The sequence below is a fragment of the Pecten maximus genome, chromosome 2, assembly GCF_902652985.1.
Source record: "Pecten maximus chromosome 2, xPecMax1.1, whole genome shotgun sequence".
In the NCBI taxonomy this organism is placed as follows: domain Eukaryota; kingdom Metazoa; phylum Mollusca; class Bivalvia; order Pectinida; family Pectinidae; genus Pecten; species Pecten maximus.
Window position 1 is genome coordinate 50510762 of NC_047016.1, and position 14484 is coordinate 50525245.

General features: G+C 33.9%; 1 protein-coding gene across 2 annotated transcripts; it reads right to left on the reverse strand.

The window, feature by feature from the left end:
* Positions 1-734: 734 nt before the first annotated feature.
* On the reverse strand, positions 735-14313 carry LOC117322386 (DAZ-associated protein 2-like). Of its 2 annotated transcripts, none has more exons than XM_033877260.1 (5): positions 14179-14313; positions 13868-14005; positions 12841-12899; positions 12298-12432; positions 735-2111 (listed from the first exon to the last, which is right to left on the reverse strand). In XM_033877260.1, exons 1-5 carry the CDS (start codon positions 14183-14185, stop codon positions 1986-1988), a joined length of 465 nt encoding a protein of 154 aa, XP_033733151.1. In that variant the 5' UTR covers positions 14186-14313; the 3' UTR covers positions 735-1985. The 2 variants fall into 2 exon arrangements, with proteins under 2 accessions (XP_033733151.1, XP_033733152.1); XM_033877261.1 differs by lacking the exon at positions 735-2111 and adding an exon at positions 3826-6892.
* Between the last annotated feature and the right edge of the window lie 171 nt (positions 14314-14484).

Sequence of the window (14484 nt, forward strand, 5' to 3'; positions counted from 1 at the left end):
TGAAATGTAATGATACACACTTTCGACCTTTCCAAACTTGTAACATGACATGGCAAAATCGAAAGCTCCGTCGATACCATCTTGGAAACAAAACAAAAAGACTCGCTTGATTATTTGATGTAAATGATACACATCAAATGAATCTCCACAAATGACTGACATTGCTCTGTAATCTTCAATAGAAATTATCCAGGCTAGCTATTTGGTCAGGTTATTTTTCCGGACACCATTCAAGTAGCTGGTCTTAAGCTTTTGTCGTGACCTATTCCAGATGTGTAGAGAGCGAAAGTGGATGTAATCCCTGGGTTATGGAGAATGTTTCTAGGAGGGCAGAGAGAGGGAATGCAACCCCTGGAGTATCCAGGATGAATAAAATATTGAACCATTGTCAGAGAATGTATAATGTCAATATAAAGGTTATCTGGGTGGCAAATAGAGTCTTGGCTAGATCTATATTATATTCGTCAAATTACGTTAAACGAGTGCCGGTTTACTAGTATCAATACGCATTGATATGTTAAAAGTGAAAAAAAAACTTGAAATACAATATGTACTTCAAATTAATAAGATAAGATAAGATGCTACAAAATTTCTTTAAAAATACGTTTTAATAATGATCAACAAAGTATAAAAACTGACACTAAATTTCCATTTTCTCAAAAGTTTGTAAAAGAATAACATAAAGATCACAAAGTAAAGGATATGACCTTATATATCACTTCCAAAAATAAATATTGGAAAATCTGGTTGAATGTCTACTGTTAATTCCATTTTAAAGAAACCGAAACAATAATTTAGTACAAACAACAAATGTACAAGTTGTAAACAAAACAACGATATCAACAGAGAGTAAGGAGAATTTACAGAATTTACACATGAAATGGAAAAAATATGAATACATATGCTACAAATGTTTCATCAAAAGATGCCTCAGAATATTTTAATGGATTAACTGATTGACGTGTGCTTTGCCATGTGATTGCAACAATCATCACCGAGATCCTATCTCTAAGTATTAAGATAAAATTAATAAAAGTTTTTAAATACCTTTATAATTTTTCATTCAATTACAAATACCTTTATAATTTTTCATTCAATTACACTAACTTATTGTTTTCTTATGATACATTATTTTCATTTTTTTTTCTCGATTTTCCGCGTGCTGTAACTCAATACATGTACAACCACTTTTCAAACTTTCCACAAATTAACAAACAGAAGTCTACTTTAACCGCTTTTTCTATTTGGCTGATAAATTCTCAGTAAAGTTTCCTGATATCTTTGCTCATCTAGATAATTTAATTATAATTTAAAAACCATCTTAACGAATACAATTCAATTTTTGTTTTAAAAGAAGATACCACTAAGTTACATTTGCCTTACACAGAACAACACAAATATTTGGCATTAAGACTCACTGTGATTGATATGTGATTGTCATGTTCAGAATCCTTTCGCAATAGTTTTTTTCCAAATATATATGAGTAACAATTTGAAAAGAGGATGAAATAAGGACGTTGTTTCTGACGGATATGAAATACCCCTACAATATATCACAGACTGAATTCCTCACGATCAAAACTTCTTCAAAACCCACATATCTCAGGAAACGGATAATGGAAAGGCTCGCCTGTATCTTCATCTTAGTATCAGCTGTTTTTTAAACTGTACCTTCTTTAAAATTGTCATAAGCATGACAAAACGTAGAATGGCATTTTGATAGCCACCAGTTGTTTTCAAATGCTGAATCTTTGTACCAGGTTTATACTTATGATGCACTTGCATGGTTTTCCTTTCCTTCCTTAATCGAAAAAATATACGGTACGTACAAAAATAAAAAATAGTTATATTATTTAACCTTTAGAATCAATATCTCCTTCAAAAGTATTTCTTTCAAACAATAAATAATAATTTAAAAAAATATCCACATTTCTCAATCATGGTGTCTGAAGATTTTTGATGTCCTGCCATTTGCTTGTCATTTTCTACCAGGTGAAGCCCCCGCCAGAACCTCCGTCACAAAATCCAGTCCTGCGTTGAGTTCCCTGTACTGCATGACCCTGAGATGCTGCCATTTGTGCGCGGTTGGGGAGGTAGCCAGGGGGAGGAGGCTGTAATGAAAATTCACATATTAAAAGATACAGGTAACTATTTCATGAAATTTAACAAACCGAAACGACACAATATGTATCGGAGAACTGAGGTCATCACTGATAATGTAGATTTTGACTTCCTTGTGTAAGAAAGAAAGCGTTCGTTTTAATCAGGAGACAATAGTCACCTGATTGATATTGGTTGTTTAACCCCCTTCAGAATAGTATACCGTATTATTAAATATCTATTGTATTCCATTTTGATCGGGCCAACTTTGACAAACCTTTTCAAGCACCATTCCCGACACTGGGGATACTTTCATTTTTGCTCTTTTTGAGAAGAGATCAAAAGTGAACATATTAAACCCCTGGAACATCGAGGACTTTTATGCGTGGTTTCCTCATTGCCCTGATCTGATGTCAATTTCTGGCCATTCTCTCATCTAACTAAAAATCGGCCACAGTTTTTCAACATGTTACCATTGTTGATTACTTCAATCTTCAATCAGGAGATTGGTAACCAACCCATCCAAACTATGTCCTCATAGCACCTAACCTGTAATTATTGCGTTAACTTATTCGTATGACTACCATGTTGCCACATAGACCTAGAAGTTTTCTTTACTAAACAAATTCAACTAGCACTAAATTTCAGTTACACTGTACATAAAACTCTCATTAAATATCGTACATCTTTGCTACACTGATTTTCTCCATCTCCAGTTAAATTTATTAATCCATTTATAAATTCAAAACGCCTAATCTGGTTTCAATATTTTTCGTTATTCTGCAAAGTTAAGGAGGGAAATAAACAAAGACACTTTAGCAAGCCTCCTATAAATCACTACTATAGTGCAATTTAACAGATATCTTATCAACTGTTAGTGTGTACCATGGCAGGCCATACACCTAGCTTTTGACAAGTAATTTGTTTGTAAATTATGGCAAAACATGTTTCTGAAGAACCTTGCTCAGCTCGCGTGGATCAGGTATGTTACACATCACAACCATTCCATTATCATTATTCACAAGATTCAATAAGGTCATCTATTTCGTCGGATATAACTATATCTTTCAGCCATGAAATGCGAATGCTCTATTTTGCTTTTGAAATGCGAATGACAGTTGTGAATAATACACCCTGAACAAAGCGAGAGAACTACTTTTAAGTCAGGAAATATAGTAAACTGAGTATGAGGTGAATTTTTTTTTTAGATTTCTTATAAAAGCCGCAGATTTTACACATTAACCCTTTATGCGACAGAGCTGGTCACACAAATGCCCTTGGTGCATCCTATTGGTCAAACGGCATACATTGTTTCATGCAAAATATGTAATCCACACGAGCTGTATAGGTTTCCCCGACACATGCATTTTCCGCACATTTTCCCACACAGTTGTGAAAATTTCATAACAAATGCAAGGTCTGCGATAGCCATGATGCATACTAAGAAACGATTCTTATCACTTCTAATATATATATATATGTATATATATTTGACCCGAGAAGCGATATTAAGCATATAGTTTCTAATAAATTTTTATTTGGATGATTAAGGAAACAGATGTGTTATTTCCATTGCAAACATTAAAAAAAAAAAAAAAAAAAAAAACAGTGGAAATTTCAGATAGGACGGCAGACCATGACCCTCTGTGTTTTAAACTGCCATCTTAAACAGCCACGTTAACTGAAAGCAATATAGATCTAAATAAAAATAACAAGATCAATATAACGATTTTCTGAAAACATGTTTATTAATGTCTAACATCAAGTAAAATTCAATAGCGATGTCTATATATAGTTAATTAAATAATAAAACATAACTGTACAGAAAAATCACATATAACAAACTGTATGTTTAATTTTATATTCTTTTGCAATCAAATTCTGATTGCATGCACATCATAAACTTTATAATTGGACAAACTTAAAAAAAAACATAATTCATTCACTCAAACAGCACAAAATGGATAAGATATAGAATCACACACAACCGGGGGAAAGGAGAGAAATTTTAATTAATACTAGTACCATGGTAATTAACAAAGTTAATATGATGGATATTAACGACCCAATACAGACGATATGTAGTTCCATATTAATTAACTACTACACAGGAAAAGAATATACCAAACTAATGAATTAGACAGACAAAAAGATTCGTTACTTTATAAACTACAAAACGTTAGAAATCAAAGAACTAATACAGACGAAAAGTTAGAAATTAACAAAATATTACAGACGAAAAGTTAGAAATCACATAAATACTACAGAATGGTAAAAATCAACAAACTATTAGTGGAGAAATGTTAGAAATCATCGAACTATTACAGATGAAAATGTTAAAAATCAACAAACTATTACAGACGAAATGTTAGAAATCAACAAACTATTACAGGCGAAATGTTAGAAATAAACAAACTATTACAGACGAGATATTAGAAATCAACGAAGTTGAACTATTACTGACAAAATCTTAGAAATCAACGAAATAGTACAGTCGAAATGTTAGAAATCAATGAACTATTACAGACGAAATGTTAGAAATCAACAAACTATTACAGACGAAATGTTAGAAATCAATGAACTATTACAGACGAAATGTAAGAAATCAACAAACTATTACAGACGAAATGTTAGAAATCAACAAAATATTACAGACGAAATGTTAGAAATCAACGAAGTTGAACTATTACTGACAAAATCTTAGAAATCAACGAACTATTACAGACGAAATATTAGAAATCAACGAAGTTGAACTATTACAGACGAAATGTTAGAAATCGACGATCTACTACTGGAAAAATGTTAGAAATCAACGAACTATTACAGACGAAATGTTAAAAATCAACGAAATAGTACAGTCGAAAAGTTAGAAATCAACAAACAAATACTGGAGAAATGTTAGAAATCAATGAACTATTACAGACGAAATGTTAGAAATCAACAAACTATTACAGACGAAATGTTAGAAATCAATGAACTATTACAGACGAAATGTAAGAAATCAACAAACTATTACAGACGAAATGTTAGAAATCAACAAAATATTACAGACGAAATGTTAGAAATCAACAAAATATTACAGACGAAATGTTAGAAATCAACGAAGTTGAACTATTACTGACAAAATCTTAGAAATCAACGAACTATTACAGACGAAATATTAGAAATCAACGAAGTTGAACTATTACAGACGAAATGTTAGAAATCGACGATCTACTACTGGAAAAATGTTAGAAATCAACGAACTATTACAGACGAAATGTTAAAAATCAACGAAATAGTACAGTCGAAATGTTAGAAATCAACAAACAAATACTGGAGAAATGTTAGAAATCATCGAACTATTACAGATGAAATGTTAGAAATAAACGAACTAGTACAGACGACATGTTAGAAATCAACGAAATATTACAGACGAAATGTTAGAAAATCAATGAACTGCTAAGAAGCTCAAATTCTTTGGCATAAAAATGCTCTAATCTATTGGTATTGTGTTTCATAATATTATTTTTTGATACATTCTCAAAAGAAATAAAACGAATAATAACAGAAATATTTGTCAAATTTCACAATTAATTACAATAAAGATGCATAAAATGCTCAGTTATTTTCAATGTATAAGAAAATGTTTCTATAAAAATTGATCTTTTACAAAAATAGGACAAGAATACATGAAGTTGATTAGAAGATTTTGAAATGATCATTATTTTTTCTTAATTATTTCTATGATAAAAGGTTTCAAAGTTGATATATAACACGAAGATGAAAGTGTTTGGAGATGACTTACAGTTTGTTGTTCGTGATTTATCACAGAATATATGAAGTCATGACACATGTCATTAATTGTACAAACATCTGGAAATCATCAACCAAATCTGTACGTACGAATTACAAAAATAAGATGTTGACAGGAACATAGCAAATATATCTCTAATATTAGTAATTGTTCTTTATGCATTAATAGTTCCAATCTATTATAATTATGAAGCAGGGCATAAAAGGGGACCTTGTTCGCCTCCTTGTGCAAGTATTTTATTAAATGACTGTGCTAAAGATACACACAAGAATAGCATTTTTAAACAGAGACATATAATGGTTTCATCTTTCTAGAATGCTGTAGTAATATTAGTGAACAAAAAATGTGCAAACCAAGAAGAGATATTCCAAAAATCTGACAACTTTGATTCGTTTCACATAAAATGAAGATCAGTAATTGAACTATCACTAAAATTGAAATTTATTTCCATTAAATTTCCATTAATAATCTTAAGGCCAAGCATTCAAACCTTGCTAGTGGACTTCGAATAAATTTAATTTTATGAATGAAGTTAATAGCAAATATGACACAAAAAATAACATGGTGTATGTCAAGGAGGTCCCTTTCTGAGAATAAACAATGTACTTGGTAGTTATTTCTAATTAAAGTCTCTTTTAATATTCATGAAAATTATAGGATGATGGTTATTTTCCCTCATAAACTCAAACATGTGTTTTTTTTAATTATAAAACTCCTCGTCAAAGAAGAGAAGTAGGATCACAGATCTTCACATATTTACTCTTCACAAATCTCCTCTGAATTACATTTCATTGTAAGTCCTCTTAAAAGTTATTTTCCTGGTCTCACTTTATAACATAAAGTCCAGTGTCTAGGATTTTGATGCAGTCATTTGTACCTATTTCACCAGGTGAAGCCCCCATCACACTCTGTAAATCTATGTTGAGTGCCCATTACTACGTTACCCTGCGCTGCTGCAATCTGTGCCTGATTGGGGAGGTACCCTGGAGGTGGTGGCTGTAATAAAATATCACAATTAAGATGACATGTTGTCTGACAATCATCAGAAAACATTGTTATTAGTTGAGACAAAATGTTGAGATGAAATGCTATACAAAATGAATACAAAATTTCACAAATACAGACCTAATTTGTCATGTTCACATAAAGTGTTGCCAAGTTGAACATTTTTCATCAACAAAAATTCGAGAGTTAATTATCTTGTGATTCAACAACTGTAAAACATGAAGATGACCAATACCAGCAGACACTAAGGACATATATGGTATTTAAAGGGACAGTACCTCTGTTTGAAAAATTTGAGATTTCATTCAAAATATATACATTAATGTTTTTACTGTGGGTACACTGAAAAATGTAAAATCAGAAATGAAATATAAATTAACAAAGAAAGTGATGTTTGAACGTAATACTTACCCTGTTAAGAAAATTGGATTAAGCCTTTATAATAAGTATATATACTTACACATCGTCCATGCCAGAAGTCTTGTCTTTCACATTTTGCCGATAAAAAGTTAAAAACTTGCGAGAAAAAGATTGCTTTACGCTATTTGAATTTGCCAGTTATTGCCAATGCCCTTCATCCAGGTAAAGGCCCTTGCTCATTTAATTAGCGGTTCGCATACTTCCTAGATTTTCTTCTTTAAGTCAAAGTCAACTCTGATGACTTCAATATTATTTGGCATATTCCTCAAACAAAAGCAAATAAATACACACCAGTATACTGTAGTAAACAGTGCATATAAGGGGTGGAGGTGTTTGTTTATGCTTTAATGTACTTAAAACAACCAGTCACTGACACCAACAGAAGAAAACGAAGCTCAGAAAAAGAGTAGACAGGACAGATAGGGAAAAATATAGAAACCAGTGATGTGATGTTAAAAGCAGATCTATTTTTAGCCCATTGCATGTCCCTAAACAGAAGACAAGTAAATCTCATACAACAACAAAGTACTTACATACCTCATCAGTTGTCTTATACAACTATTTATTGTATACCAACACTACAGTTATCTTATATAACATTACAGTTGTCTAATTTAACACTACAGTTGTCTAATACAACACATCAGTTGTCTTATACAACTACAGTTGTTTAATATAATACTAAAGATGTTTAATATAACACTACAGTTGTCTTATACAACTAGTTATCTTATACAACATTACAGTTGTTTTGTACATCACTACAGTTGTCTAATATAACACTAGTTGTCTTATACAACACTAGTTGTCTTATACAACACTAGTTGTCTTATACAACTAGTTATCTTATACAACATTACAGTTGTTTTGTACAACATTACAGTTGTCTAATATAACACTAGTTGTCTTATACAACACTAGTTGTCTTATACAACTAGTTATCTTATACAACATTACAGTTGTTTTGTACAACACTGCAGTTGTCTTATACCACACTACAGTTGTCTAATACAACACTAGTTGTCTTATACAACTAGTTGTCTTATACAACATTACAGTTATCTTATACAACATTACAGTTATTTAATACAACATTACAGTTGTCTTATACATCAATTATCAGCAATTATAACATTTTTCTTGCATGTCAGACTTGGAAAATAATGGAGTGATCATGGAATTTACTTTATACACAGTTGGGAAAGTTGGCCAATCATCAGAACTGTTTTTGGCTTGGAGGGGCCAATCATCATAACTGTTTTTGGTTTGGAGGGCCAATCATCATAACTGTTTTTGGTTTGGAGGGCCAATCATCATAACTGTTTTTGGTTTGGAGGGGCCAATCATCATAACATTAACTGTTTTTGGTTTGGAGGGGCCAATCATCATAACTGTTTTTGGTTTGGAGGGCCAATCATCATAACATTAATTGTTTTTGGTTTGGAGGGGCCAATCATCATAACTGTTTTTGGTTTGGAGGGCCAATCATCATATCTGTTTTGGTTTGGAGGGCCAATCATCATAACTGTTTTTGGTTTGTAGTGGCCAATCATCAGAACTGTTTTTGGTTTGGAGGGGCCAATCATCATAACTATTTTTGGTTTGTAGTGGCCAATCATCATAACTGTTTTTGGTTTGGAGGGGCCAATCATCAGAACTGTTTTTAGTTTGGAGGGGCCAATCATCATAACTGTTTTTGGTTTGTAGTGGCCAATCATCATAACTGTTTTTGGTTTGTAGTGGCCAATCATCATAATTGTTTTTGGTTTGTAGTGGCCAATCATCATAACTATTTTTGGTTTGGAGGGGCCAATCATCATATCTGTTTTTGGTTTGGAGGGGCCAATCATCATAACTGTTTTTGGTTTGGAGGGGCCAATCATCATATCTGTTTTTGGTTTGGAGGGGCCAATCATCATATCTGTTTTTGGTTTGGAGGGGCAAATCATCATAACTGTTTTTGTGTTTGGAGGGGCCAATCATCATAACTGTTTTTGGTTTGGAGGGGCCAATCATCAGAACTGTTTTTAGTTTGGAGGGGCCAATCATCATAACTGTTTTTGGTTTGGAGGGGCCAATCATCAGAACTGTTTTTAGTTTGGAGGGGCCAATCATCATAACTGTTTTTAGTTTGGAGGGGCCAATCATCATATCTGTTTTTGGTTTGGTGGGGCCAATCATCATATCTGTTTTTGGTTTGGAGGGGCCAATCATCAGAACTGTTTTTAGTTTGGAGGGGCCAATCATCATAACTGTTTTTGGTTTGGAGGGGCAAATCATCATAACTGTTTTTGGTTTGGAGGGGCCAATCATCAGAACTGTTTTTAGTTTAGAGGGGCAAATCATCATAACTGTTTTTGGTTTGGAGGGCCAATCATCATAACTGTTTTTGGTTTGGAGGGGCCAATCATCATAACTGTTTTTGGTTTGGAGGGACCAATCATCATCTCTGTATTTTGGTTTGGAGGGGCCAATCATCAGAACTGTTTTTGGTTTAGAGGGGCCAATCATCAGAGCTGTTTTTGGTTTGGAGGGGCCAATCATCATATCTGTTTTGGTTTGGAGGGGCCAATCATCATAACTGTTTTTAGTTTGGAGGGGCCAATCATCAGAACTGTTTTTAGTTTGGAGGGGCCAATCATCATATCTGTTTTGGTTTGGAGGGGCCAATCATCATAACTGTTTTTAGTTTGGAGGGGCCAATCATCATAACTGTTTTTAGTTTGGAGGGGCCAATCATCATATCTGTTTTTAGTTTTCAGGGGCCAATCATCATAACTGTTTTTGGTTTGGAGGGGCCAATCATCAGAACTGTTTTTAGTTTGGAGGGGCCAATCATCATATCTGTTTTGGTTTGGAGGGGCCAATCATCATAACTGTTTTTAGTTTGGAGGGCCAATCATCATAACTGTTTTTAGTTTGGAGGGGCCAATCATCATATCTGTTTTAGTTTGGAGGGGCCAATCATCATAACTGTTTTTGGTTTGTAGTGGCCAATCATCATAACTGTTTTTAGTTTTCAGGGGCCAATCATCATAACTGTTTTTGGTTTGGAGGGGCCAATCATCATAACTGTTTTTAGTTTGGAGGGGCCAATCATCATATCTGTTTTTAGTTTTCAGGGGCCAATCATCATAACCGTTTTTGGTTTGGAGGGGCCAATCATCAGAACTGTTTTTAGTTTGGAGGGGCCAATCATCATATCTGTTTTGGTTTGGAGGGGCCAATCATCAGAACTGTTTTTGGTTTGGAGGGGCCAATCATCAGAACTGTTTTTGGTTTGGAGGGGCCAATCATCATATCTGTTTTGGTTTGGAGGGGCCAATCATCAGAACTGTTTTTGGTTTGGAGGGGCCAATCATCAGAACTGTTTTTGGTTTGGAGGGGCCAATCATCATAACTGTTTTTAGTTTTCAGGGGCCAATCATCATAACTGTTTTTGGTTTGGAGGGGCCAATCATCAGAACTGTTTTTGGTTTGGAGGGGCCAATCATCATAACTGTTTTTAGTTTTCAGGGGCCAATCATCATAACTGTTTTTGGTTTGGAGGGGCCAATCATCATAACTGTTTTTGGTTTGTAGGGGCCAATCATCATAACTGTTTTTGGTTTGGAGGGCCAATCATCATAACATTAACTGTTTTTGGTTTGGAGGGGCCAATCATCATAACTGTTTTTGGTTTGGATGGGCCAATCATCAGAACTGTTTTTAGTTTTCAGGGGCCAATCATCAGAACTGTTTTCGGTTTGGAGGGGCCAATCATCATAACTGTTTTTGGTTTGGAGGGGCCAATCATCATATCTGTTTTTGGTTTGGAGGGGCCAATCATCATATCTGTTTTTGGTTTGGAGGGGCCAATCATCATCTCTGTATTTTGGTTTGGAGGGGCCAATCATCAGAACTGTTTTTAGTTTTCAGGGGCCAATCATCATAACTGTTTTTGGTTTGGAGGGGCCAATCATCATAACTGTTTTTGGTTTGGAGGGGCCAATCATCATATCTGTTTTTGGTTTGGAGGGGCCAATCATCATCTCTGTATTTTGGTTTGGAGGGGCCAATCATCAGAACTGTTTTTAGTTTTCAGGGGCCAATCATCATAACTGTTTTTGGTTTGGAGGGGCCAATCATCATAACTGTTTTTAGTTTTCAGGGGCCAATCATCATAACTGTTTTTGGTTTGGAGGGGCCAATCATCAGAACTGTTTTTAGTTTGGAGGGGCCAATCATCATAACTGTTTTTGGTTTGGAGGGGCCAATCATCAGAACTGTTTTTGGTTTGGAGGGGCCAATCATCATAACTGTTTTTAGTTTTCAGGGGCCAATCATCATAACTGTTTTTGGTTTGGAGGGGCCAATCATCATAACTGTTTTTGGTTTGGAGGGGCCAATCATCATAACTGTTTTCGGTTTGGAGGGGCCAATCATCATAACTGTTTTCGGTTTGGAGGGACTAATCATCATATCTGTTATTGGCTGAATGGGCAATCATCATATCGGTTTTTGGCTGAAATATATAATATCTTATATACTTACAGAATAGTTGGTCGAGTTGGAGTGAATGAATTGTTTAATAATTATGTAATACTTACCAGAATTGCAAATTGACTCTTTTAGAAATACTTACAGTAATGCTGAGTTAAGCGGACTCAAATATTACTGACTATGAGTCAATAAAATTTAATGAGATGTAAAATTCAACAAGTCTTTTGCTGGATAGAATTACAGCAAACTTCACTCTTTAACAAATTTCTGGGATCGATGAGAAACAATGTCTTTTACAATGAAAATATAGGTAAAGTGTGTATGTTTCAAAATCTACCTGTGAGCATGTGTATATATATACATTTGATTCTAAATAAGGAAATCCCTTGATTTTAGGCAAGGAGTCAAATAACTATTAATAAAGTACTGTATAATATGTTACTTACAGGATTTGGGAAGAGATGTTTTTATTAAATCTATACATAAATACTTACCGGAATTCTTGGTTGGGCTACTCCATCAAATCTACAGCCATTGTCAAAAGTAGCACCCACATTCACGGTCTGTTGTGGCTGTTGATAGTACATGGCAGGGGCTGGAACCTGTCCATACTGATCTGGCATTGGGTTCTGAAGGATAAAGATTATCATAGAAAGTCTTTCTTGGAGACTCCAATACTATTTATAACTATTACTAACAGTTTTGTTGTGTTCTTGGGATTGAAGATGTTAAAGTGAAAATCAATGTGATAAAAAAAATCATCTGTTTTAGGAGTTTGGAAGGAGATGGCCATGGGCCATAGGCACATGAAAATTCGTGATGGCCCATAGACATGAAAGTGTTACATGACAAAAAGAAAATGGCCCATAGGAATTGTTATAACTGTGGTAAATGGCCCATACCTAGTATTGGTCTTCCAATTCCTGTGTTCATGTTATGTTTGGCTTCTTTTACTTTGTACAAATTGGAGAACAAACAGCCAAATAGGGCTGTCTTCTCGATATGTAGTACTTGGGAACATGTAATATAGTACTCACTGTAGCAACTGGTGTGTAGGGTGGTGGGGGAGCCGCTGCATATGCTGGAGGCTGCATCACTGCAAAAACAATATCACAGTATTGAGTAATCACAGTATGACATCGATGTAAGCCTTAAAAGGCTTGTGTGATGTATTATCGCCATGTCATTACAGAATGAGGTTTGTCAAATAGGAGGTTAGCGACTTCGGATTGGTTGTTTCTTCACTAAATAGATATACATGTATATGGTGTAGTTAACAGAATTGATTAAGCCTTTGTATTGATGAACATTAAACTGAGACAGGGCAGACATGTGACTGTTTACGAACATGTACACTATAACAAACATTACAATATAATTAATTTTTCTTTGTTTTCATGGTAAATACTCAAATGTGATTGGTCGAAAAATTCTTTTCATTCTTCTATGAAACGTAATTCCGAGAATGGCGCGAAAAATGTGACGTCACAATACGACAATTGACATTGCGTATTGATTTGAGAAAAATAATCCCATTTAAAACCAGTAAAATTGTACATAAAACGTTGTTTTAAATTAGAAATTCATTTTCAAAAATTAATTATAAGCGTTGCTGTCAATTTTTTTTTAGTTTCATACCCCGATGAAACTAAAAAAAAAATGACATCAATGCTTAAATGAAAAAATAATTATGAAATTATGACAACGCAGATTTCTTGACATACAACGATGAATCAGATTGACAACCAATACAAAATTTGGAAGGTAATTTTGGAAATTCTGTTTATTTATCCTGATGAACTTGACTAAATTTACTTAACAGCTAACACTTAAAACAAAAGTTGTCTTGCTAATACATATTTTTGGTTTTAGGATCGTTATTCAAAGAAAATTGTACGTACAGTACATGAGTCATCTTTAAATATTTTCATCATGTGGAATCTGACACTGCATCAGTATTTTTTGTAGAATTTTTTCAGACACGTCCAGTACAGGTATAGCAGCTAATCGAAATTAAAGTTACATTCCTATGAAAAAGAAAGAATGAGTCGAGAGAAATCTTACTTGGTGCTGGTGGCTGTACCCCAATGGCATACCCCTGAGGCAGCATTTGCTGTGGGTGCTGTTGTGGGTATCCAGCTGGCGGTTGGGTTGGATAACTAGGTTGTGTGGGATAACTGGGCTGTGTCGGATAACCCTTTCCTGTAAAATTGTTTTCATTATTGAGTGAAGCCACTCTAGTTTTCTTTCATTCATTTAGATTTCTGGAACAGGTCAAAAGCGGTGTCATAAAAAAGTTACCCAGATTTGACATAATAGAAGATTTCTTTTCTAAGATAATTAAATAGAGATATAATATTTCAACAATACATTACCAGACATTTTCCAAGTCCTTCGATGATCCTGTTTACTCAAGAAGGTTTAGGTGGCGCTGTGAGTAATGGTCAAGTGATCCAAATACAGAAGACTATTATAAGCGATAAATAAGTCGTGCGGAATTATTCAGTATATGATTTTCCTTTGTTATGGTAAATATCAATATATATAATTTCAAATAAATTTCTAATTAATGTTTCTTTTTCATGTTCAAAACGTTTATAAACAATCTTCTGGATATTCAAGAATTATTTGTTTATCGGTTATTTATGAGATTTACTTCACCTAGCGGTGAATATTTCTGT

Excerpts from the sequence above, each read along its gene's own strand:
- LOC117322386 (XM_033877260.1), bottom strand. Across the intron at positions 12,900-13,867 it reads GGTACAGCCACCAGCACCAA|TGATGCAGCCTCCAGCATAT; the intron begins GTAAGATTTCTC and ends TTGTTTTTGCAG. Across the intron at positions 12,433-12,840 it reads CCTACACACCAGTTGCTACA|AACCCAATGCCAGATCAGTA; the intron begins GTGAGTACTATA and ends TTTATCCTTCAG.